This window comes from Xiphophorus maculatus, chromosome 13 (genome assembly GCF_002775205.1).
Source record: "Xiphophorus maculatus strain JP 163 A chromosome 13, X_maculatus-5.0-male, whole genome shotgun sequence".
Taxonomy (NCBI): Eukaryota; Metazoa; Chordata; class Actinopteri; order Cyprinodontiformes; family Poeciliidae; genus Xiphophorus; species Xiphophorus maculatus.
In genome coordinates, this window is record NC_036455.1 from 7,093,570 (window position 1) to 7,117,096 (window position 23,527).

At 36.1% G+C, this 23,527-nt stretch overlaps 2 protein-coding genes and 2 long non-coding RNA genes across 4 annotated transcripts; 1 reads left to right on the forward strand and 3 right to left on the reverse strand.

Moving 5' to 3' along the window:
• Positions 1 to 212: 212 nt before the first annotated feature.
• LOC111610600 (gastrula zinc finger protein XlCGF8.2DB-like) lies at positions 213 to 2,265 on the reverse strand (the record flags this gene model as incomplete). The annotated part of the gene is made up of 2 exons (XM_023345299.1): positions 213 to 246; positions 1,568 to 2,265. Coding segments are annotated over 2 exons (732 nt in total), but the record flags the coding sequence as incomplete, so codon positions are not given.
• Positions 2,266 to 10,929: 8,664 nt separating this feature from the next.
• LOC111610478 lies at positions 10,930 to 11,853 on the forward strand. Its single transcript, XR_002753657.1, has 4 exons — positions 10,930 to 11,005; positions 11,137 to 11,250; positions 11,463 to 11,675; positions 11,786 to 11,853. It is a non-coding gene; the product is annotated as an uncharacterized LOC111610478 (long non-coding RNA).
• A 3,862-nt stretch (positions 11,854 to 15,715) lies between these two features.
• On the reverse strand, positions 15,716 to 16,711 carry LOC111610481. Its single transcript, XR_002753660.1, has 3 exons — positions 16,515 to 16,711; positions 16,337 to 16,423; positions 15,716 to 15,756 (listed from the first exon to the last, which is right to left on the reverse strand). It is a non-coding gene; the product is annotated as an uncharacterized LOC111610481 (long non-coding RNA).
• Positions 16,712 to 17,863: 1,152 nt separating this feature from the next.
• LOC111610461 (gastrula zinc finger protein XlCGF8.2DB-like) lies at positions 17,864 to 18,553 on the reverse strand (the record flags this gene model as incomplete). Its single annotated transcript, XM_023344689.1, has 1 exon — positions 17,864 to 18,553. A coding segment is annotated over exon 1 (612 nt), but the record flags the coding sequence as incomplete, so codon positions are not given.
• Positions 18,554 to 23,527: the final 4,974 nt, after the last annotated feature.

Genomic DNA, 23,527 nt, shown 5'->3' on the forward strand with positions numbered 1-23,527 from the left:
TGGCTCCCTCCTCTCTGTGATCACCTTTATATCAAGTTGGGTGAGAGGAGGGGGCCCCTATAAAACTTTTTTCTCACCTTTCTTTTCTCTCCAGCTTTCTTCTCCGTCTCATTACAATTTAATAAAATAAACCCAAAGCAGTTTCAAATAAAGTTTCATGTAATTATATCAGGGGGAAGCCATAATGGTCCACTTATGCAAGTCTTTAGGGCTTAACCTTGGTACTCGACAATGCTGAGTGTCACACTGTCAGACAGGACAAGTTTAATACAAAACACAACAAAAAGACAAAATGCAAGTGTTTAGTCAATGGTAAATGTATGTATAGCGATTTATCTAGTGCAGAGGATGCCAAAGTGCTTTACATGTTGATGGTGGTAAGCTACATTGTAGCCCAGCTGCCCTAGGGCAGACTGACAGAAGCTGCTACACAATGGGCGCCATCGGACTTCTGACTAACAGCAGGCAAGGCAGGTTTGGTGCCTTGCTCAAGGACTCAACAACTGAGATGGATGTGGGAAGTTTGAACCAGAAACCCATCAGGTACAGGAACCACAGTGGATACAACCAGTATAGCCGTAGTACCACCATCTACTGGGTTCAAGGATCAGGCACAACATACACTAAAGGAAAACTCAAAACTTTTAATGTTAAATGAAATGTTACACGTTTATTTTTTTCTAAAATACATATAAACATAAAAATAGTTTCAACATTAAAATACAGTAATCTAAATGCTGCAGCAGAACAGATTAAAATATTACAGCTAAAACAAGAGAAAAAAGTATATTAAAAATAAATATTAAATATAATTTATATTAAAATATATATATATATATATATAAAAATATTAAAAATAATTACATGTACTTTGTGCAATCAATGCATGAAAATTAGTTTGCGGTGAATTTTGCATTTCTTTAAAGAACAAATGATTTTTTTTATTTGAATAGATTTTAATTAGGTAGAGTAAAACTGGTTAACATAATTTGAAAGAAATGAAATCAGATTCAATCTCATTTTACATTAAACACAAAATTAACACAAATACTGTTTTGTAGAAATTTTTTTAAAACACTCAACCATTATATACATTCTATTGTTGATTTAAAAAACTACAAAAATAAACCCCACTCACTCTCTATGGTACAGAATAATACAAATCAATCCCTCAAGTCCAATCATGTGAGAATGTTCTGGAAGGGAGTCCATGTCCGGTCAAACTCTGTTAATGCATGAAATAGTCAGTGGGCCCCCAAGCCTCTTCATCTATCAGCATCAGTACTGGCACTCCTCAGGGCTGTGTGCTGAGCCCTCTGCTCTTCATGTTGTACACAGACAACATACAGTTTGACATAAACAGTAACTTAATACAATAACATACAGTTTATCATTATTGTTTATTGATACAGAATATGCCAGAAATATAAAACATCAATGAAGGAAAATGTGTCATGGTTGAACATCTCTAAGTATCCAAATGTGAAGATCAAAATGATCACATTTAACAAATACAACATAGGACATTTATGGAACATACTTCTACAGCTTTTCAACTGTGTGACGCATCATGTGCTTAGTTAAACAATGTTTATTACTAAAACTTTTTAAACAGGTCACACATGAAAACGGCTTTTCACCAGAGTGAATCATCAGATGCGTAGTTAAATTCGATTTTTGAATAAAACATTTTCCACAGTTCACACATGAAAACGGCTTTTCACCTGTGTGAATCCTCATGTGCTGAGTTAAATTCGCTTTATGACTAAAACTTTCTAAACAGGTCAAACATGAAAACTGCTTTTCACCAGTGTGAATCCTCATGTGCTCAGTTAAATTATATTTTCCACTGAAACGTTTTCCACAGTTCACGCATGAAAATGACTTTTCACCAGTGTGAATCATCATGTGCCTAGTTAAATTCTGTTTTCGAATAAAACTTTTCCCACAGGTCACACATGAAAACGGCTTTTCACCAGTATGAATCCTCATGTGCTCAGTTAAACTCTGTTTTCGAATAAAACTTTTTCCACAGGTCACACATGAAAACGGCTTTTCACGAGTGTGAATCATCATGTGCTTAGTTAAATTCTGTTTTTGACTAAAAATTTTTCCACAATTCACACATGAAAACGGCTTTTCACCAGTGTGAATCATCATATGCCGAGTTAAATCCTGTTTTAGACTAAAACTTTTTCCACAGTTCACACAAGAAAACGGCTTTTCACCCGTATGAGTTCTCATATGAGCATCAAAAACAGATTTGAAAGTCAAACGCTTTTTACAGATGACACATGAGAAAGGTTTTCTTCTTTCCTGATTTTGGTTCTCAGCTTCAGCAGCTTCCTGGAAGATGTCTTGGTTCCCGTTTGGTTCTGATTCAGTGTGGTCTGTTTGCTCATCAACAGGAACCACCATGCAGGTATCAGTCTCCTGTTTTAATTCAATCTGTTCTTCACCCTGACTGCAGTAAACTTCTTTCTCTTCCACTTTTATCTGCTGGTGTTTTAGATCCTCCTGCTCTTCTTTTATCTGATGATCTTCAGGCTCTTCCTGTTCTTGTTTCACCTGCAGAGGTTCTAACTCCTCCTGGTCCAGAGTGGATCTCCTCTCCTGGTAATAAATGTTACACTGCAGGCAATCTGGAGAAGAAAACAGAGAAAGAGTAATTGGTACCTTTTCTGAAGTAAATACGAGTAATTGTTCATCGTTTAAGACAGAAATTAACAAAAAAAAAAAACACCTTGAAAACTCAAGAGCGTAGACAGAGATACAGATCAGTCGATATATCCAGCTGACATTTGGGAAATTCTCAAATTAACGGATATGAAAAAAAATATTTTATTACAAAATTAATTGTAGTAGGGATTATTGTTAATATTTACCTGCAAATTTTATTATTTCAAGATACTATTTATTTTTATTACTTTGAATTATATTGAAATTTTACTTTAGTTCACTTTATATCTTTATGGTTTATTTATAAACATGAGTTTATTTGTAGGTTAATAGCTGTTTAGATTTTGTTACTTTATTATTAACTTTGTAAGTTAGACATTAAGAACTGTGGGTCCATTTTCTGTAAGTATAGGGACTGGCATAGGACCAGCATGCACTGGGTTGGGCCTTTGGGTTTTGACCAGAGCAGGAGAGGAAACAATGAAAAGTAGTGATGGTGAGATGCAGCTTCATGAAGCCCTGAGGAACTCCATCCAATCATTCGACTCATGAGCCGATGCACCGCGGTGCTTCATCTGCTCTACTGTGACATCAACTGGACAATATATGTAAAATAGGCAACGTGAAAACAACATGAAGCTTTACAATGAATAGACAAGTTTAAAATGTTTGTGATTCTGATACATAAATTCTGATTAATCTGGTTGTATGAAACAATGGCTGGATCCAAAAGAAACTAGAAACAAATAGAAAAGAGGGTTGTGATTGGCTTGTTACTCGCTATGTCACCAGGGACAACGATTTATTACTAAAAAATAAAAACTTTAACTGCTCAGGTTTAGGTGAGTTCTCTGTCTTACCCGCTTCATTACTCAACACATCACTAATGAAAAGTTTGATCTTTGTTATTTGCTTGTCAAACTGGAAAAAAATAAACTACAAAAGCAATTTTCAAGTTGTTTGGACATTGAACTTCTTTTATTTATGTAACTGTTTGGTGTATTAGTTGAAAACGGCGTAAAAATAAAGAAACTGTAAATTCCCACTCAAATGGGGCCCATGAATGCACCTTTGCCCATAGTCATTGTGCCCTTATTCCCCATAGACTATAAATAAACGCCTCATGAACTGCTCTTGCCTATTTGTTACTGAAGAGATTTAAGGCGGCCATCTTGGAGCGGTCGACCGTTCCACTCAGCTTTATGTTTAACAGACTCAATGACGTATCAGCGCATTTATCAATCATAACTCGCTAAATACTAAACAGATATTTACCAATTTTTCTGTAAACCTTATTAAAAGGTTAGCAACATTTACAAGGAAATGATTTTAAAGTAGTTTTGAATGACTGATATAAGGTTGAGCATATTTAACTATTCTTAGTGGGGAAAACAGAATAGAGTCAGAATAGAATGTGTTGATATTTCTGTATTATGATTATTTTACAAAGCACACAACCAGTCATAATTTTTGAAATATGTTATTTAGTAATATCAGTACATATTTATATAAATATACAAACACAAAATAATACAATCAGAAAGAAATAAAGATGCTTAAATAATTATTAATGCTGAATAATATGCATTAAGCTACACATATTTATATGGACATGCGTATATACATAATATCTATATAGGTTTTATTCATGTTTTTCAGCCGAGGAGGAGCTTAAGAGAGATTCAGCAGCTGAGATTCACCAGTGCAGTGAATCCGTCTCTCCTTAAAGACATTCCCCACTTCTTCCTCACATGGTCTTTATGAAACCTTCAAAACAAAAACAGGAGCTATTTTACTTTAGACAGAGTGAAAGAATTTCATATAAATAAGAGTCTTTGCCACCTTGTGTGGAATAATCTAAATCAATGTTAGGGAAAGAGATCCAAAAAGTGGTGAAATCAACCTTTATTGAAGTTTAACTAATTAGAAAAAGGTTTCACAAATCCCTAACATGGTTCTGAATATTCTGCTGTTAGAGCAGAATAATCCAGCTCAGGTCTGAAGAGTCCAGGTGTTGTAGTTTTTAAACTAGAATCGAATAAGATGAGGAAGCTAGTGAAAAATTAGGTGGAATAACCCTTTAGCCATTTCCCGAATCGGAAACCAAATTCAGCATCGTGTATATGAGACATTTTCACAGCGTAATTGTGATTCCTGCGTTCATTTGCCTGTTAAAAATCATTTATACGGGAAAAGAACATTTACTAAAATGATCCTCATACAGAAAGGTGCAGACATTTAGACCTTAACCTGCATCCAAACGCTGGTGGTTCCTACCTATTCGGTGTAAGATTATCTGGGGCCTCCGGGAGAAATCCAGCAGTCTGCGATGATCATCCATCTCTTCCTCCGACTTGACGATGATTTCTTTAAACTCTGTGAATGTTTCTTCAGCAGCAGTTAACGGCTCGTTGATAAACTCGTTTAGAGAAACAGTCGAACATTCAACCAAACAGACCATGCGCCATTTTCTTTCGTTCCGCTTCCTTCTTCTTCTTCTTTTTGGTTTTAATGGCGGTTGGCAAGCAACTTAATGGTGTGCATTACCGCCACCTACTGGTATGGAGTGTGGATCAGGACGCAACTTAAAAAAAAAAAAAAAAAAAAAAAAAAAAAACGAAATCCTTTCTATCAGTTTAGTTTTCTTAAGAAATTTTATGAAATAACATAAATATTCAGAGGAAGAGGAATATCCCAAAATATCTGGAATTTTTAACTGAAACTTATTCTTTAGAAGCCTATATTCTAATTTCCTTCTCTCCTCGGAGTACTTTGGACATAACAATAAAACATGTTCTACTGTCTCTTCTTGAAGACAAAGATCACAATTACCTGATGGATGTTTCCCCATTTTAAATAGTGTACTGTTTAAACCTGTATGACCAAAACGTAATCTGGATATAATGTTTTCTTCTTTTCTACTTCTTTCTGTTGCCCTCATTGCACCAACTGACCTTTGAATACGATAAAGCCATCTACCAGTTCTTTCTTCTTCCCACTGCTTCTGCCATCTTCCCTTAACCTTTTGTCTTATAATAGATTTTACTTCCTCTTTACTAGAAGGAATCAGTATCTCAATGGAGCTGTTTTTTGAAGCTTGTTTTGCATATTTGTCTGCCAACTCATTTCCTGTTATTCCTATATGCGATGGAACCCATGTTAAAATGACAATTAATCCCATGGCCTGAATTCTATAAAGTATTAACTGAATCTCAAATAAAAGGTCTGTCCTACTATTAGACTGATTATGTTTAATTGAATATAATGATGAACTTGAATCAGAACAAATTAAACTTCTCAGAGGACGAACCTCTTCAATCCACCCTAATGCCAGAATTATTCCCATCATTTCCCCTGTAAACACTGAGACGTCATCAGAAATCCTCTTACATTTTTTAATACTAAATCCTGGAACGATAAACGACACCCCCATTGTTGCTACTTAAACTTTTAGATGCATCTGTATACACTTGAACATAATCAAAGTATTTATTTTCTATATATGCTTGCACTGAGTATGATTCTAAAATATTTCCTTTTTTCCTCTTCTCCAACAAAGATAAATCCACAATGATTTCATGAAACAGAGATGGATGGACCGGTGACAATGGAACTGTTTCACTCATTTTATAGATGATAAATCAAAATCTTTTATGTCCCTCTCTATCTCCCAACCAAAGGATTTTAAAGTCTTTTTCCCCTTCTTGACATGGATGGTTTTCATACTGACCCTTTAAATAACTCCAGTAAGATAATCTTAACTGTAATCTTCTGAGGTAAAGTGGTATTTCCCCCATTTCAACTAACAAAGCAGAGATCGCAGTTGTTCTGATGGCTCCTGTACACAACCTCAAGGCTTGATACTGAATAATGTCTAATTTTTTAAGTAGTGTTTCTGATGCTGATCCAAAGGCCAGGCTACCATAATCTAATACAGATCTTATTAAACCCGTATATATTATTTTCAATGCTTTTCTCTCAGCGCCCCATGGCCTGACACCTCATAATATTTAAAACTCTCTTACATTTATCCACTACTTTTTGAATATGTCTACTCCAAGTGAGTTTTTCATCCATCCACAAACCCAAAAATTTAAACTCATTTACTCTTTCTAAATCATGTTTATACAAATACAATTTTAAATCATTAGATACTTTCTTTCTAGTGAAAAATAAGGTCTTTGTTTTATCTATTGAAATTTTAAAACCCCAATTATATGACCACTCTTCTATACTTTATATTGCTTCTTGTAATTTCTTAACTATAAATTTCAAATTCTTACCTCTCTTCCAATTGCTCCATCATCAGCAAATAATGAACAACCCATACCACTCTCCAAATTGTCAAACATATCATTAATCATAATAGAGAAAAACAAAGGACTCACAATACTTCCTTGAGGAGTTCCATTTTCAACAAAATATTTTTCTGACAAACTGTTGACCTATTCTTACTTGTATAGATCTATTATGTAAAAAATCTTTTATCCAATTAAACATTGACCCTCTAACCCCCATTTTCCTTAATTTAATTAAAAACCCTTCTTTCCACATCATATCATAAGCTTTCTCTATGTCAAAGAAAACCGCCACCACACTCTCCTTATTAACTTGCCCTTTTCTGATTTCATGTTCTAAACACAAAATAGGGTCCATAGTACTTCTACCTTTCCTAAATCCACTTTGAAATTTTGACAGATACCCCTTCTTCTCCACAAAATAACTCAGTCTTTCATTTATCATTCTTTCCATTATTTTGCATATATGTGAAGTTAATGCAATGGGTCTATAACTTGTAGGATTTGACTTCTCTTTCCCTGGTTTTAAGATTGGAACTATAATTGCTTCCTTCCATGCCACAGGTAAATAACCCCCTTCCCATATCTTATTAAAGAAATCTAATAATATCTTTTTAGATGAAATACTAAGTTTTTTAATCATAATATAAGAAATATTGTCTTTTCCTGGAGAAGAATTTTTTGTTTTCCTTAAAGCGTTGTTTAATTCAAATAGTGAAAAGGAATTATTCAATAGATCATTATATTCTGTATCTACTTCTAACAGGTTAATATTTTCCTTAATAATAGAAACTCTTTTCCTTATTTCTTCTGTATTTAAGTTATTGCTACTATGAATTTCAACAAATTTCCTAGCCATCATATTTGCCTTCTCCTCCTCATTTAGAGCCATTTCATCTCCATTCTTAAGAACTGGATATCCATATTCACTTCTAATTCCATTCATTCGTTTAATCATTCCCCAAATTTTTGAAATCTTTGTTTCCCTTCCTACTGTATTACAGAAATTTCCCCAATAAACCTTTTTAGCGCTTTTTACCGTTCTTTTAAACCAAAGCTTGTGACTTTTTATATCCCAGCAAATTCTCAAAATTCTGATTTCTCTTTAACAACCTAAAGGCTTTATTTCTGGATTTAATTGCCAAATCACATTCCTTTGTCCACCATGGTACTATTTTTTTCTTATACTTTCCTTTTTTCCTTTGAATTGTTCCATGTGCTGCTCCTGAAATAGCTTCACAAATAGAAGAGTTTACACTATCTATATCCAAATCAAAATTAACCTTTAGCAGTTTTTCATCACTTATTATTTTATATTTTTCCCAATCAACATTTCTAAATATCCATCTTTCTATATTTCTATTATCATCTTTCCCTATTTCTAACCGATTTCAATCACAATAGGATAATGATCACTTCCTAATGTAGATTCCTTTAAAACTTTCCAATTACTAATCCCGGCAAAATTCACTGATACTAGAGTTAGATCTAGTGCTGACTCATTTCCATTTCTAATATCAATTCTTGTCCCTTCTCCATCATTAATACAAACCAATTGCTTCTTATCCATTAATTGTTCTACCACTTCTCCATTTGCATCATTTTTATGACCCCACACAGTGCTATAGGCATTAAAATCTCCACAACAAATTAGATTTCTACCTAGACTTTTAAACATATCCTCCATTTGATCTAAATTCAGTTTTTTACATGGATTATAAAAATTTAATATCTTAATATATTCCTTATTAATCCAGATTTCCACAGATATCCATTCTAAAGATGATCCTTTATCTACAAACCTATACTGAATCCCTTGCTTAACAAATATTACACAACCTCCTCCACTTTCTTGCTCCCTATCCCTTCTAATGCTATCATATCCTGCTATCACAAAGTCTAGCTCTGGTTTAAGCCATGTTTCCTGAACACAAATAATATCTGGTTTAATTTCCAAACAGTTTATATAACCTTTAAATTCTTGTCCATTTGCTATTAGACTTCTTGCATTCCATTGTAAGATAATCATTACATTCTTCCTCCACCTTGTTTTCCATCTATTTCAAGCCTTTTATTTATTAGTTCCCAAGATAAATCCTTCACGGCTAAAAAATTTTCTGCACCTTTCACTATAATTTTAATTTTTTCTGTTTTCTGTTTTACTTGATCAGTACAGTTGATTACATATGCCATGAATAATATTAATTTATCCATTGTGATTTCCATTCCAGATTGTGAAATCTTACTGGGCTCAGCCCTAATGCTAGACATTACTTGTTGATTTTCTTGAACCGCTCTTTTCTCTTGAATACTTTTTGTTGCCTCTCCATAAGTGATGTTTTTAATTGTTCTCAGCTGTTGAATTTCTGCTGCCTTTTTCCTTGCCTCGCAACCTCCATACGCTACATTATGCTGACCACCACAGTTACAGCATTTCACTTGTACATCCACTCCACATTCATCATATCGATGATCTCCTCCACATTTGGCACTCTTTGCTTCCCTTTACACACTGATGCAATATGACCATACCTTTGGCATTTAAAACAGCGCAAAGGGGGAGGGACATATGGTCTCACAGGAAAACTCATGAATCCAATTTTAACCTTATCAGGAAGGACTTCTCCTTGAAACTCCAAAAGAATCGATAGACTCTCCATTTTTTCTCCATTCACATGCTTCAACAATCTTTTCAATCTTCGGACTTCTCCCCCTGTATGTTCTTTTTGAGTCTTTCTAAATCCTCCTCCAGCGGAATACCAGTGATAACACCACGTGATACTCTATTTTCTCCAACAATTACTTTCTCGCCAACTACTTTTTTGCAAATGTTGTCAATCTTCAAGCATTTATTCTTTTGGTCTTCAGATTTGCATTTTATCAACATGTTTCCATCTCGTAATGTTTTAACAAACTCTACTCTCCTATTTTCTTTTTTATTTCTCTTGAAACTTGTATCGGACTTAAGTTAATATTCATATCCTCCTTCCTAAATTTAAGAATTACCTTAAATTCTTCGTTTGTTACTTTCTTCCTAACCACTCTATTTTCCTCATCTGAGCTGCACTCTTCCAAAGTTCGCTTACTATTCTGGCTACCAATTACTCTATCCTCTTTCAAAACTTTCTCTTTACCTCTACCTCTTCCTCTTCCTACCGGAGTCCAATCGTCAAAATCCATATCATCATCCTCACCACCTCCATCTGCCTTAGTTGTCATCCTAAACCAGTCACAAACCAGTTTATGCCCGGAATCCCGTGCTCCCCATAGACATAATATAAGGGTAGACGCCGCATTGGCCGCTCCGGCGCAGGAAATACGGCGGCCATCTTAGAGCGGTATACCCTCGTACTTTGCTGAACCAAAACAACAGAAGATGCCTCAGTTCTGCTCGGCTTATTCGTGTTTTAAATCTACGAACTGTTGATGTCAGGGACCGGGGGATAACTTTTCACAAGTAAGAATGACATATTATTGTTAGTATGTTGTGAATGTAATATTACTGTACTGTATTTATGCCCACCAGCGAAATGACAGCAAATGTTAGCTATCGGTCTTCAGCCGGAGATTTGATGACAGGAATATGTTTCAAACAGGCCTACTCACAATTTCAGTAGCTTTGTTTAATTATCATTATCAACAAATTTTAATCAAATTGGAGTTTTATGTTCTTTAAAATATGAAGATCAAAAATAGTGAGTGTAACGTTGTTCTGAATGCTCAGCTTAAGCAGGCAACAGGGCTCCTTAGTTTCAACCGTTGCAAATAACATGGACCTCATTCGGACAATGTTTTTGTGTACACACTCCCAGATATCACGTTTTTGTTTTAAAGGTTTCCAAAAGATAAAGAGAGGAGGAAGAGGTGGGAAAATAGCTTGAGGAGGGATGGATTCACTGCAAGTGATTCATCTGTACTATGCAGTGAGCATTTCAAAACGGAGGATTTTGACCAAAACAGGTCAGATTGTCAGACTGAGAGCTGATGTGATACCATCAATTTTCAGCTTCCCAGTTCACCTTCAAAGAGTAGGTGCATTATTAAAAGTTTCATTAGCATTCATAAATGTGCATAATGTTAGCCTTAAGGGATATATGTGTGTTTATGTACAGGTAGTATATACTGTGAAGTCCATAGTCATAAGGTTTCTACATTTAAGGTTGAAAACTACAGAACTACAATAACCTCCACAAAAGCCCAAAGTAGTGAGTATGTGGCCTCTCAAGATGACCCAGAAACTTGTAGTTCAGACCTGCAACCTCAGTCTAATGATGTGAGTATTTTTTTCTATTGTAAATATCATATCATAATGGTCAGATCATATTAAAATCTAAATTAATTTCTAACCCTCATGTTGAATGTTCTCACAAATAAAACAAATAAAACCAACATAGTTGAAGACACACACAGTGCTGCTGTCGTCTGAAAGAAAGTGTGCCATAGTGATGTCTAAGTGATGGGTGATGTCCATCTCTCTGTCTTTAGGATCATTGCTATGCTTTGCCAGCTTCTCTTACCGCTGTCACTGCAAAACATAAGAGAGCGTTGGCAAGAGTGGAATATCTGGAGCGGGACAAGAAAAACACCATGGCCAGAGAGAAGAAGGCAAAGACCACAGCAAAGTCACTTTTGGGGGGAATTGAGTGAAAAAAAATCTCATTACTGAAGAACTCAAAGAACGGCTTGAATTCTACTCTGGTAATTCAAAATTAATTCCTCAAAATTTATGTACATTTTCTTGTATGTTTATTTTTCCTCCTGAGCTACATCAGAAGAAGAGTTTATATTTTTTCCTCTTAAATTGTCAGATCTACAACTAGAGTTTATGGAGAAAAAGGGCCATGAATACTCCAACGAATATAGAGAGTTTGCCCTCAAACTTCATCTCCATGGCCCAAGGCATACAAATACCTTAGAGAGAAGCGAAGATTTCCCCTCCCACATCCGCACACATTACAAAGGTAGCCTTAATATTCCCCAAATGTTTTTTTTATTTTATTTAACCTTTTAATATTGCAAACATGTTAAATATTGATGCTCCTCCTACTTTTTACAGGTGGTTGTGTTCAGTAGATGACAGGCCTGGCTTGAACAAGATGATGCTGGACATGCTGGAGAGAAAATGCCAGGAAGACCATGCTAAATATGGATTGTTGCACTCATTTTGGATGCAATGGCAATCAGAAAACATGTGCAATATAATCTACATACACAGTCACTGTCTGGCTTCGTGGACCTGGGGGATGGAAACATGAGACTGAGGTTGCTACTGAGGCTCTTATGTTTATGGTGGTTGGCCTCCAAGGGCATTGGAAGGCTCCCATTGCGTACTACCTGACGGCGTCTCTGTCACCAGACACACAAAAGGTACTTGTCAGTCATGCTTTAGAGGAGCTGCATGCTCGAGGAATTCGGGTGCTATGTATAACAATGGATGGGCATGCTACCAACATCAGCATGTGTAACCAACTTGGGTGTGAACTGAAGGGAAACCCACAAGAACCCCTGAAAACCCACATCCAGTTACTGGAGAGAAGTATTTGTAATGATGGATCCATGCTTCAAGGCTATTAGATTGTGTAAAAATGTAATGAATATGTAAATACTGTCACAACAGATAAGTATGCATGTGTGTATGTGTGTATATATGAGATTATCGGATATATACATAATGTGTGTGAAGAAATTGCATCTTTGGTTGTATCTTGCAAAACATGTCATACTTTAAAACATTGTATTCCACCAAAATTATTTAAATATGCTAAACTATACGTTCCTATACATGCAATTTTAATAGCTGTATGCCTAAAATTTAATTATGTGAAAATGTGATTACTATTCAGCGTGTTATGATCTATTAAATGCGCTGATCCTTTATTGTGCCTGCCAAATATATAAGGCTGAGTGGAGTGGTATACCGCTCCAAGATGGCCGCCCTAAATCTCGTCAGCTCCAATAGGCGAGAGCGGCCATGAGGCGTCTATCCATATATTATGTCTATGGTGCTCCCCACCTTTGTCTTCTTCTTCTTCTTCTTCTTCTTCTTCTTCTTTGGGATTTTATGACTGTCGTTCATTCATGTCATTGCATTACCGCCACCTTGTGGATCTTACGATCATCACATCTAAAGATTTCTCATACAGTGCCAGTTCTCTTTGAAAGACGTAAAATCTTTTCTTCCACTTTATCTAAATAAACAAATACAATATTAGTATTCCAGTTTTCCACAAATACAAAGTTAATATTGTCTTCTGATTCGTATCTCCTACATCCCGCAACATGTTTCACAGTTTCTTCACTCCACCAGATCAGAACCTTTCCTATAGTTTCCGTATATCCACAATGATCGCTGCTGCTTTGTTCGGAGTTACCGCTGGTTCCGCCCATCCTGTGGCTTATTGAGAGCCGATCAGCACCGGCTTGTTCACTGAATTGTGCGGTGCTGGTGGTCGAGTGTAAATGACTTTTAACGGTTTTATCTATTTGAATTTTCTACCGGTATTTAAATAATACTGTAGTTTCTTTCGACTGCACTAGATGGGTTAAATGCTATTACTCTCTTTAATACTGAAATTATTCAATATATGACCTTATATTTTACCTTTGTAAGCATTACTATGTCATATTAAAAGTTTTAAGCAGGGATGTTGGATGTAATTTTAAATTATTCAGTTTAGCTGACAGGTTTGCACTGTTTAAATTTTTCCTGCTGCTTCTACTCATTTCATTTCAGCAAGTGTTCTGCAGTTGAACTCAAATGTTTCTACAATTTTCAGCAGTAACATTCAGCACTAACACGACATTTCACAGGAAAGGCAAATGTTCTACTTACTTTCTAAGACACTAATAATATATCTATGTGTGGAGGTTAAATTAGTTCCAGCATTAGAAACATGGTGATCTATAATAGAAAACAGCTGCAGCAGAACAGAGAAAAATATAACTAAGACAAAAGACACAACAAATTACTGAAGACAATAATAATCAACCATACTTTCTAAAATCAAGAACCATCAATGTATGAAAATTAATTTATAATGAATTTTAAAAGTAATGTTTTTTATTTATTCATTAAGCTATTACATAGGTGGAGTTGAACTGGTTAATATAATTTTACAAATAACAGCATCAGTTACAATGTCATTTTGTTTTAAAGAGAAACTTATCATCTTATAAGTTTTAAATCTAAGCTTAGATCACTTTTAGACCATATACAGTACAGACCAAAAGTTTGGACACACCTTTTAATTCAATGAGTTTCCTTTATTTTCATGACTATTGACATTGTAGATTCACACTGAAGGCATCAAAACTATGAATAACACATGTGGAAATATGCACTGAACAAAAAAAGTGTAAAACAACTGAAAATACCCTTATATTCTAGTTTCTTCAAAGTAGCAACCTTTTTGCTGTGATTACTGCTTTGCACACACTCTGCATTTTCTTGATGAGCTTCAAGAAGTAGTCGGTCGGTCCATTTCTTGGGTTGGGGTTCTTTCAGTCAACCCGGTGCGCTGTATGTCTGCTGGATCTTCTTCATTGGGACTAGGTGGATCCTTTGGTTGGCAGGCTGGGTTTGTGACTTGGGATAGGGGTTTGGTTTGAATGATTCCTAACCTGGTGGTCCTGGTTCTGGTTGGTTGTTGGATCTCTGTGTATGAGAAATGCAAGTGGGTGTATGGCGTCCACTTTTGTTTTGTTTATTTTGACATTGTCTACATGGGTTTGAATGTCTGGGTGTACACTGAGAATGGGAACATGTGATCTTGTCTCTGTGTGCCTGGTCTGTCCTGTCAGGTTGGTCTCTTGGCTCCCTCCTCTCTGTGATCACCTTTATATCAAGTTGGGTGAGAGGAGGGGGCCCCTATAAAACTTTTTTCTCACCTTTCTTTCTCTCCCGTTTTCTTCTCCGTCTCATTACAATAAATAAAATAAACCCAAAGCAGTAGTTTCTAATAAAGTTTCATGTAATTATATCAGGGGGAAGCCATAATGGTCCACTTGTGCAAGTCTTTAGGGCTTAACCTTGGTACTCGACAATGCTGAGTGTCACACTGTCAGACAGGACAAGTTTAATACAAAACACAACAAAAGACAAAATGCAAGTGTTTAGTCAATGGTAAATGTATGTATAGCGATTTATCTAGTGCAGAGGATGCCAAAGTGCTTTACATGTTGATGGTGGTAAGCTACATTGTAGCCCAGCTGCCCTAGGGCAGACTGACAGAAGCTGCTACACAATGGGCGCCATCGGACTTCTGACTAACAGCAGGGCAAGGCAGGTTGGTGCCTTGCTCAAGGACTCAACAACTGAGATGGATGTGTGTAGCGCCTTTCTCAACTGAGCAGATCTGACTGCGAGGTGTAGTGTTAACCAGTTTGTATAATCAGAAGTAGTATGGCACGGAGTCATGAGTGGGGTGAATAATTATACAACTGATACAAAAAAGTAAAGTGTGTTAATATTGCTATTTATTGCAGTGGCAATAATAATAACAATAATACCAAAACAAACAATAAATTTCCAAAAACAGAAGGGGAAAAAAACAACACAACAAAAACAATTATAATAATAATCATTGATACTTCAAACGTAATAGAGTCCACAATAGATCCAAGAACAAAAAAGAGAATAATTATGTTCCCTTTTCAATACTCGGAGTTTAGTTCGTTCTGTAGGGAAAGTGTAGTTCCGTTTTCCTACCACCAGATGGTGGGTGGGTAGCTCGGCCATCTCCGTCATCAAGTGAGTCAATGCAAGGGGGAAAAACCTGACCTAAAAGGCCAGATAACACACATTAAGTTCATATATAAACATTATATTATATAAACTAATGGAAGAGACAAGAAAACAATTAAATATGTACTTGCTATATTTTTAACAACTTCATAGAAAAAATAAAAAAGAAAGGAGAAGATAAAAAGAAAAATTTAAATCCTTTTTTTTTTTTAAAAAGCGCACTTCATAATTCAAGTTCAAAATTGCCTAGATAATATAATTAGCAGTCGTTACAAACAACCAATATTGAATCAAATCAATCAACTTACAAATGTGATTGATCAAAGTAGCTACAAACTAAATCATATTAGGTACCAAATTTCATCGCTGCAAAAACATGGAATGCAACACCAATAAAGAAATCATGGAAAAAATAATCAAATCTAAAGTTGAAAGGTAAACCCTTAAATATTAAAGGTGTGGTCTTTAATTCGGCTGCAACAGTGTGATTCTTCATTAAGTAAGTAATTAATAAGTAGACTAAACTGATGTGGGCCACTGATTGTCGATGGATCAGAGCTAATGCTAATGCTAACTGGCGCAGCAGAGCGAAAATAACGCCCTATTATCTACTCACCGTCGAGTAACGGATTATCTGATGAGGTGGATGCAATGATAACTTGCTCAGATCAGGAAGGTTCACCAGCTGTCAATGGATCACAACCTGGCGAGTGATTCAACAGGAGGGAAATATTAGCGGCGCTATCATTGCAAATGCTATACAACGTCAAGTCAGATGGTATTTAACAACTCACCGCAATCTTCAAGTTTTAGAGATTAAATGAGTGATGAGTCGATTCAGAAACTCCAGGTTGTTTTACAAACAACCAACAGTGAGTAGCAGCAAGGTGGGGAGGAAAAAACAAAACCCGGAAGCACCCATGACAATCAACTTAAAGGGAAGGTGATTGGGTCATGGCGGACACCTGGGTTACATGTGGGAAGTTTGAACCGGCAACCCATCAGTTACAGGAACCACAGTGGCTACAACCAGTACAGGTGTAGTACCACCATCTACTGGGTTCAAGGATCAGGCACAACATACACTAAAGAAAAACTCAAAACTTTTAATGTTAAATGAAATGTTACACCTTTATTTCTTTCTAAAATACATATAAACATAAAAATAGTTTCAACATTAAAATACAGTAATCTAAATGCTGCAGCAGAACAGATTAAAATATTACAGCTAAAACAAGAGAAAGCAAAATATTGCAAAAGCAAAATATAAAAAGCAAAATATTAAAAATAATTACATGTACTTTGTGCAATCAATGCATGAAAATTAGTTTGCGGTGAATTTTGCATTTTTTTAAAGTACAAATGATTTTTTTTTATTTGAATAGATTTTAATTAGGTAGAGTAAAACTGGTTAACATAATTTGAAAGAAATGAAATCAGATTCAATCTCATTTTACATTAAACACAAAATTAACACAAATACTGTTTTGTAGATTTTTTTAAAATACTCAACCATTATATACATTCTATTGTTGATTTAAAAAACTACAAAAATAAACCCCACTCACTCTCTATGGTACAGAATAATACAAATCAATCCCTCAAGTTCAATCATGTGAGAATGTTCTGGAAGGGAGTCCATGTCCGGTCAAACTCTGTTAATGCATGAAATAGTCAGTGGGCCCCCAAGCCTCTTCATCTATCAGCATCAGTACTGGCACTCCTCAGGGCTGTGTGCTGAGCCCTCTGCTCTTCACGTTGTACACACACAACATACAGTTTGACATAAACAGTAAGTTAATACAATAACATACAGTTTATCATTATTGTTTATTGATACAGAATATACCAGAAAAATAAAACACCAATGAAGGAAAATGTGTCATGGTTGAACATCTCTAAGTATCCAAATGTGAAGATCAAAATGATCACATTTAACAAATACAACATAGGACATGTATGGAACATACTTCTACAGCTTTTCAACTGTGTGACGCGTCATGTGCTGAGTTAAACTTTTTTTATGACTAAAACTTTTTAAACAGGTCACACATGAAAATGGCTTTTCAGTGTGAATCCTCATGTGCCGAATTAAATGGTTTTTTTGACAAAAACGTTTTCCACAATTTCCACATGAAAACGGCTTTTCACCAGTGTGAATCATCATGTGCTCAGTTAAATCCTGTTTTCGAATAAAACTTTTTCCACAGGTCACACATGAAAACGGCTTTTCACCAGAGTGAATCATCAGATGCGTAGTTAAATTCGATTTTTGAATAAAACATTTTCCACAGTTCACACATGAAAACGGCTTTTCACCATTGTGAATCCTCATGTGCTTAGTTAAATTCGCTTTATGACTAAAACTTTTTAAACAGTTCACACATGAAAACGGCTTTTCACCAGTGTGAATCATCATGTGCTGAGTTAAATCATGTTTTCGAATAAAACTTTTCCCACAGGTCATACATGAAAACTGCTTTTCACCAGTGTGAATCATCACATGACGAGTTAAATCATGTTTTTGAAAAAAACTTTTTCCACAGGTCACACATGAAAACTGCTTTTCACCAGTGTGAATCCTCATATGCTGAGTCAAATTATATTTTCCACTGAAACTTTTTCCACAGTTCACGCATGAAAATGACTTTTCACCAGTGTGAATCATCATGTGCCTAGTTAAATGCGGTTCTTGAAGAAAACTCTTTCCACAGGTCACGCATGAAAACGGCTTTTCACCAGTGTGAATCATCATGTGCCTAGTTAAATGCGGTTCTTGAAGAAAACTTTTTCCACAGGTCACACATGAAAACGGCTTTTTACCTGTGTGAATCATCATGTGTAGTTAAATTATATTTTCCACTGAAACTTTTTCCACAGGTCACACATGAAAATGACTTGTCACCAGTGTGAATCATCATGTGCTGAGTTAAACTCTGTTTTCGAATAAAACTTTTCCCACAGGTCACACATGAAAACGGCTTTTCACCAGTATGAATCATCATGTGCTGAGTTAAATTATATTTTCCACTGAAACTTTTTCCACAGGTCACACATGAAAATGACTTGTCACCAGTGTGAATCATCATGTGATGAGTTAAACTCCGTTTTCGATTAAAACTTTTCCCACAGTTCACACATGTAAACGGCTTTTCACCAGTGTGAATCATCATGTGCTCAGTTAAACTCTGTTTTAGACTAAAACTTTTTCCACAGTTCACACATGAAAACGGCTTTTCACCCGTATGAGTTCTCATATGAGCATCAAAAACAGATTTGAAAGTCAAACGCTTTTTACAGATGACACATGAGAAAGGTTTTCTTCTTTCCTGATTTTGGTTCTCAGCTTCAGCAGCTTCCTGGAAGATGACTTGGTTCCTGGTTGGTTCTGATTCAGTGTGGTGTGTTTGCTCATCAACAGGAACCACCATGCAGGTATCAGTCTCCTGTTTTAATTCAATCTGTTCTTCACCCTGACTGCAGTAAACTTCTTTCTCTTCCACTTTTATCTGCTGGTGTTTTAGATCCTCCTGCTCTTCTTTTATCTGATGATCTTCAGGCTCTTCCTGTTCTTGTTTCACCTGCACAGGTTCCAACTCCTCCTGGTCCAGAGTGGATCTCCTCTCCTGGTAATAAATGTTACACTGCAGGCAATCTGGACAAGAAAACAGATTTAAAAAGCAATCGTTATTTTATTGAAGTAAATGGGAGAAATCGTTCATTGTTTACGAGAATGAAAAAAAAAAAAAAACCCACACTGAAAAATTTAAGAGCGTAGACAGAGAGACAGATCAGGCGACAAATCCAGCTGACAATTGGAGAATTCTCAAACAAACGGATATTAAATATTTTTTATTTATTATAAAATTAATAATAGTTGCCAATGTTGTTAATATTTACAAGTAAATTTTATTATTTCAAGATATTACTTCATTTGGAACTATCATTACTTTTATTTGTATTAAAATTTGTTTAGTTCACTTTATATTTTGGGGTTTATTTACAGAGTTTATTTACAGGTTAATAATTGTTTAGTTTTTGTTGCTTTGTGTTTGTTATTTACTTTTGTAAGTTAGACATTAAGAACTGTGGGTCCATTTTCTGTAAGTATAGGGACTGGTATAGGACCAGCATGCACTGGGTTGGGCCTGTGGGTTTTGACCAGAGCAGGAGAGGAAACAATGAAAAGTAGTGATGGTGAGATGCAGCTTCATGAAGCCCTGAGGAACTCCATCCAATCATTCGACTCATGAGCCGATGCACCGCGGTGCTTCATTTGTTCTACTGTGACATCAACTGGACAATATATGTAAAATAGGCAACGTGAAAACAACACGAAGCTTTACAATGAATAAACAAGTTTAAAATGTTTGTGATTCTGATACATAAATTCTGATTAATCTGGTTGTATGAAACAATGGCTGGATCCAAAAGAAACTAGAAACAAATAGAAAAGAGGGTTGTGATTGGCTTGTTACTCGCTATGTCACCAGGGACAACGATTTATTACTAAAAAATAAAAACTTTAACTGCTCAGGTTTAGGTGAGTTCTCTGTCTTACCCGCTTCATTACTCAACACATCACTAATGTAAAGTTTGATCTTTGTTATTTGCTTGTCAAACTGAAAAAATAAACTATAAAAGCAATTTTCAAGTTTTTTGGACATTGAACTTCTTTTACCTTCGTACGAAGCATCACCTCAGTGCAGCAGTGGCTTGTTGACTGAACTTTTATAGGATGTTTGGTTTGACAAACAATCGCCACTACAATTTATTTATTACAAATTATTACATTTTACAGCTACTAACACACTATTATTGTTTCATGCTGTTTGCTTTACTAACCTTGCGCTGCATTGTTCACATTTCTCCTGTTTTCAAAAGTAAGTTTGATTAGTTAAAGGAGAAAAAGCCATAAAAGGTCATTTTATTTCTACATCAATAAGCCATTTTCACAGCGTAATTGTGATTCCTGCGTTCATTTACCGGTTAACAAAACATTTATACGGGAAAAGAACATTTACTAAAATGATCCTCATACAGAAAGGTGCAGACATTTAGACCTTAACCTGCATCCAAACGCTGGTGGTTCCTACCTATTCGGTGTAAGATTATCTGGGGCCTCCGGGAGAAATCCAGCAGTCTGCGATGATCATCCATCTCTTCCTCCGACTTGACGATGATTTCTTTAAACTCTGTGAATGTTTCTTCAGCAGCAGTTAACGGCTCGTTGATAAACTCGTTTAGAGAAACAGTCGAACATTCAACCAAACAGACCATGCGCCATTTTCTTTGTCTTCTTCTTCTTCTTTGGGATTTTATGACTGTCGTTCATTCATGTCATTGCATTACCGCCACCTTGTGGATCTTACGATCATCACATCTAAAGATTTCTCATACAGTGCCAGTTCTCTTTGAAAGACGTAAAATCTTTTCTTCCACTTTATCTAATTAAAACAAATACAATATTAGTATTCCAGTTTTCCACAAATCCAAAGTTAATATTGTCTTCTGATTCGTATCTCCTACATCCCGCAACATGTTTCACAGTTTCTTCACTCCACCAGATCAGAACCTTTCCATATAGTTTCCGTATATCCACAATGATCGCTGCTGCTTTGTTCGGAGTTACCGCTGGTTCCGCCCATCCTGTGGCTTATTGAGAGCCGATCAGCACCGCTTGTTCATTTAATTGTGCGGTGCTGGTGGTCGAGTGTAAATGACTTTTAACGGTTTTATCTATTTGAATTTTCTACCGGTATTTTAATAATACTGTAGTTTCTTTCTACTGCACTAGATGGGTTAAATGCTATTACTCTCTTTAATACTGAAATTATTCAATATATGTGTTGGGTAAATTGTATTATTAGTATTATCAAATATTCGTTGTATCATGTAGCCTTGTAGTTACATTTAGATAATGTTTCTGTGTGTTAAATAACTTTGATTCCTTCCTGAGGCTTCCCTGGGAAATAGAGGTGACAGCTACTCTCAGCAGCTGTTGCCCTGCAGGACTTCCTACAAGACAGAGGTGTTAGTTGCTCCCAGCAGAGTTTTACAGTCCTGCAATAAACTCTGCTCTGTGCTACAAAGCCGTTGCTTTGAAGCTATACAACGTGTCCTATTCGACGCCGTGCCTGGAGCAAGAAGGATTTAGATTGTAGATAACATGTGTTTAGTTTAGTGATTGTCTTTTAGCACTGCATCTAAAATGCTTTGACCCCACCCCTTAGAGTTGCAGTGCTCAGTGTGAGAGGGTTCCTAAGAGCAATAAAAGAGAGGAACAGACAGATGTGTTTCAGAGCAGTTTGGAGATTTGTAACTGAAAGCACATCTCTGTCTGCTCTCCTCGCGAGAAACAAAGAATCTAACTCTCTTGTCTTTCCTGTGTTTGTTTAATAGGTATTTAGACCTGACAATATGACCTTATATTTTACCTTTGCAAGCATTATTATGTCATATTTAAAGTTTTAAGGAGGGATGTTGGATGTAATTTTAAGTTATTCAGTTTGGCTGACAGGTTTGCACTGTTTAACTTTTTCCTGCTGCTTCTACTCATTTCATTTCAGCAAGTGTTCTGCAGTTGAACTCAAATGTTTCTACAATTTTCAGCAGTAACATTCAGCACTAACACGACATTTTCACAGGAAAGGCAAATGTTCTACTTACTTTCTAAGACAGTAATAATATATCTATGTGTGGAGGTTAAATTAGTTCCAGCATTAGAAACATGTGTAACCGGGTTCTGCTTCACTCCACTGTACCAGGCCGGCCCCAGTAACCCCTCGACTCTGCGTTGTGTAGATTTTTAATGAAGACGAGAAGTTTCTGGTTTATCAAGTTTATTTCCTGAATGGGAACATATGGGGAGTTCAGATCAGTGCAACGGCTCCGCTTCATTCAGCACACTACAACAGAGCGTTAAGTTAGCCTTTAGCTTAGCACATGAAGTGTTAATTTTAACTAAACTAAAAGTACAAAAATTGGTGCTAGGCACACATCTAGTAATTAATAAATTTCACACTATTTGTCCAAGTTAATAAAAATTATGTTGCTAACACGTTTCTACTGTGTGCTGAAAAACGCAACTCACCTCTCGTGCAGCTTTCACAGACTGGCACTGAGTGCAGGAGCCAGCAACATTTAACCAGCCACACAGAGAGGGGGCGCTATTTCCCCATTGCACTGATCCATATAAAGCAAGTGGGATTCTACAACTTAAACCTAAACACTGTTACACATGGTAATCTATAATAGAAAACAGCTGCAGCAGAACAGAGAAAAATATAACTAAGACAAAAGACACAACAAATTATTGAAGAAAATATTCAACCATATTTTCTACAATCAAGAAAAATCAATGCATGAAAACCAGGTTGTACCAGGTTAGGATTGGCTTTTTTACTTATCACTTGGCGGCGGGGATGTTTATGGACCTGTGAGGGGCTGCTTCCTTATTCACAGTTGGTGCGTTGGCTTTTCTGTAGCATCCTTCCTACTGGTGGTGTAGTCGGCAAGTTGAGAGGCTTGTGTTTTTGGCTTATTTGTGTATGAAGTGGTGAAAGTGCTTGTGTTGGCTGGTGTTTGCATTTTGATTGGCCCCTTTTTTTGGGTCTGGTATCGTTTGCTGTCTGTCTGTCTTGGTGTTGGTATGGGGTGTGATTTATTGCTTTGCTAGCCTATCTGTGGCCACAGCCTGGTGCTGGGCTGGGATTCAGGGCTGTGGGTGGTTTCTTGTTCTGGATATTGCGCTGAGCTGGCTGGTCGGTCCATTTCTTGGGTTGGGGTTCTTTCAGTCAACCCGGTG